At 59.1% G+C, this 2,710-nt stretch overlaps 1 protein-coding gene across 1 annotated transcript in view; it reads right to left on the bottom strand.

The window, feature by feature from the left end:
- Positions 1-893: 893 nt before the first annotated feature.
- The window catches only part of LOC102760947 (HLA class II histocompatibility antigen, DM alpha chain), a 3,673-nt gene continuing 1,856 nt past the window's right edge, over positions 894-2,710 (bottom strand). The window contains exons 3-5 of the mRNA XM_015567481.1: positions 1,811-2,089; positions 1,482-1,610; positions 894-1,196 (exon numbers count right to left, since the gene is read on the bottom strand). Of these exons, the coding sequence (XP_015422967.1) occupies positions 1,192-1,196; positions 1,482-1,610; positions 1,811-2,089 (413 nt within the window). The 3' untranslated portion in view covers positions 894-1,191. The remainder of the gene's footprint in view (positions 1,197-1,481; positions 1,611-1,810; positions 2,090-2,710) is intronic.

Raw genomic sequence — 2,710 nt, 5'->3', positions numbered from 1 at the left:
GAACTGACATGACAGAGTCAGAACAGCGTCTGGCCTGGCCGGAGTGGCGCAGCTGGGGAGGAGGGGGTCCCCCTGACCCCCAACCCTGTGTGTAACTGGGACCCCATGCACCAAGAGGTCTGATTTCCAGTCAGGGCACATGCCCAGGTTGTGGGTTGATCCCCAGTAGTGGGCATGCAGGAGGCCTCATCCATTCTCATTACTGATATTTCTATCTCTCTCTCTCCCTCCCCTTCCTCTCTCTAAAAAAAAAAAAATCAGCATCGCCAGTTTGGCTCAGTGGATAGAGCATTGGCCTGTGGACCAAAGGGTCCCGGGTTCGATTCTGGTCAAGGGCACGTGCCTTGGTTGCAGGCTGCTCTCTGACCTGGGCCCTGGTCAGGGCACATGTCTGAGGCAACCAATCGATGTATTTCTCTCACATCGGTGTTTCTCTTTGTCTTTCCCTCTCTCTTCCACTCTTTCTAAAAATCAATGGGAAAATATCTTCGGGTGGGGATTACAAAAAAATCAATAAAAACAAGAGTAACATCTGAGGCTTACTTTGCCCCTCCTGCCGGCACCCGTTTCCGGGCGATGGCGAAGGTGGAAGGGAGCGTACACTTCTCAAGGCAGTGACGTGCAAAAATGCCCACAGCAAAAACCCAGCACTGTGTGCGCCCGGGGCCAGGAAGCACTCTGCATTCACTCCTCACAGTCGCAGGCGCTGGCGGGGAGAAAGCATCGCGTGGTGCTGGGACCGGGACGGAGGCAGCTAGGAGCCAGGGGGTTCCCATTCCCGCCCCCCACCCACCAGGGTTCAGGTTAAGGCACGTTGAATTTGACATGACAACTCACTCAAGTTAAGATATTCAGAAACGAACACCATGAGTTAAAAAAGGAGCCACACCAACAAAAAGTAATGAGATTTATTGCCTTGGAGTGGGAAGGATTGTGGTCACGATAGAAAGGCCACTGGGTTCCCTGGAATGCAGGCCGGGGTAGCACAGCCCCAGCTGAGAAACCTGCACACACATGAACACGCATGCACATGCACGTGCACAGATACACGAACACACATGTGCATAGAAGGCCCAGGGGAGGCCCAGGGCCTTCTGCTCTGAGGAGGCCCGATGCCGGGCAGGCTGTGAGGAACGGGAGCAGCCCCTGCTGGGATGGCCCAGGTGCCGGCATCAGACTCAGATCAGGAAGTCAGTCTGAGGAGAGAAGGACGGGGAAAGCCATCAGGGGGACCCCCTCCTCCCCAAACAGTTGATCTCTCCTTGCCCCTCATCTCTGTACCCTTCCTGCAGCTCCCATCACTCCTCAGCCCCTGAAAGCCATCCCTGCGACCCCCAACCCTCTGTGTAACCGGGACCCCAAGCAGGCGATGCCCATGGAGCTGATACAGCCCCGCCACCCAAGGGCCCGAGGGCCACTCTCAGTCCTCCCAGGCCCAGGAGAACCCGGGCAGGGCCGCAGCCCTCCGGCCCCCAACGTACCGCCTGAGCAAGGCTTCCGGAAGTGGATGATGAGGACCAAGCCAACGAGGATGCCCAGCACACCCAGGCCGAAGGCCACGCCGCACAGCACATTCTCCAGCAGATCGGAGGGCAGCGGGTTGTGGGGCACTGGAGACAAAGGGGAGCAGGCGGGCCCTGAGACCTGGCTAGGGAGCCCCCACCCTGGGAATGATGTGGGTGTCTGGGCTGACAAGGGAGAAACTGAGGCGTGAAAGAGTGAGACTGGACTAAACAAGGTCCAAGTGGAGAAGGAGGCTCCCGTCCCCCCCCACCCCCAGTGAGCCCGGCTCCAGGGAGGGGGGTCTCACCCCAGTAGGCAATCGCTGTGTAGCCGTCAATCTCATGAGTGACAATGCAGGAGAAAAGGTCCGAGGGTGCCGGGGTGAAGTTTAAGTAAGAAAAGGCCTGGAAGCTGAGTCCATCGAGGGCGGAGACGAAAGTGGGCCCGGCGCCCTCCACGGGGGCCAGGTGGTGCTGCCAGGCCACCGTCAGCGTGGGCGGGAAGAGGTTGCTGACAAAGCAGACCAGCGTGTTGGGCTTGCCGAACTCCAGGGGCTTCAGCGTGAACACCTCGACCACGGGAAACCCTGGAGGGACAGGTGGAGGGACAGAGGGATGCTTTAGGGAGCCAGTGCTTGGAGCGGGCGTGGCATACAGAGGGGAGGGCAGAGACCGCCCTGCAGCGGGCTTTGGGGGGAGGTGGGGGCGCTGGGCCCTCAGGGCTTCTAGGCAAGAAGCTGAGCTGGGCCTAGAGGCAGAGCCAGGCCGGGCCACTGCGGCCACCCCCTGGCTCCCTGCAGCTCTTCCTGTGCGGCCCCTCCGTGCCCCCTCATCTCCAGCTGCTTCTCGCGGGAGCAGCAGCAGGTCCCCGTCTATCCGTCTATCCTGCCGAGCACAGCCCCAGCGCCCACGTCCCCAGCGGTCGGCAAACTCATCAGTCAGCAGAGCCAAATATCAACAGTACAACGACTGAAATTTCTTTTGAGAGCCAAATTTTTTTAACTTAAATTATAGAGGTAGGTACATTGTTATTAACTTAATTAGGGTCCTCCTAAGGCTTAGAAAGAGCCACACTCGAGGGGCCAAAGAGCCGCATGTGGCCCGCGAGCCACAGCTTGCCGACCACGACCAGGGCCTGCTCCCACTGACTTCAAGTCTAACTCACCCTGGGGAGGGCGAGTTAGGCCCCTGTCTTCGGACCCCCACAG

This window comes from Myotis davidii, unplaced genomic scaffold, assembly GCF_000327345.1.
Source record: "Myotis davidii unplaced genomic scaffold, ASM32734v1 scaffold4, whole genome shotgun sequence".
Classification (NCBI taxonomy): domain Eukaryota; kingdom Metazoa; phylum Chordata; class Mammalia; order Chiroptera; family Vespertilionidae; genus Myotis; species Myotis davidii.
Note: the sequence above shows the minus strand (reverse complement) of the source record. Positions and strands in the feature narration are given on the sequence as shown.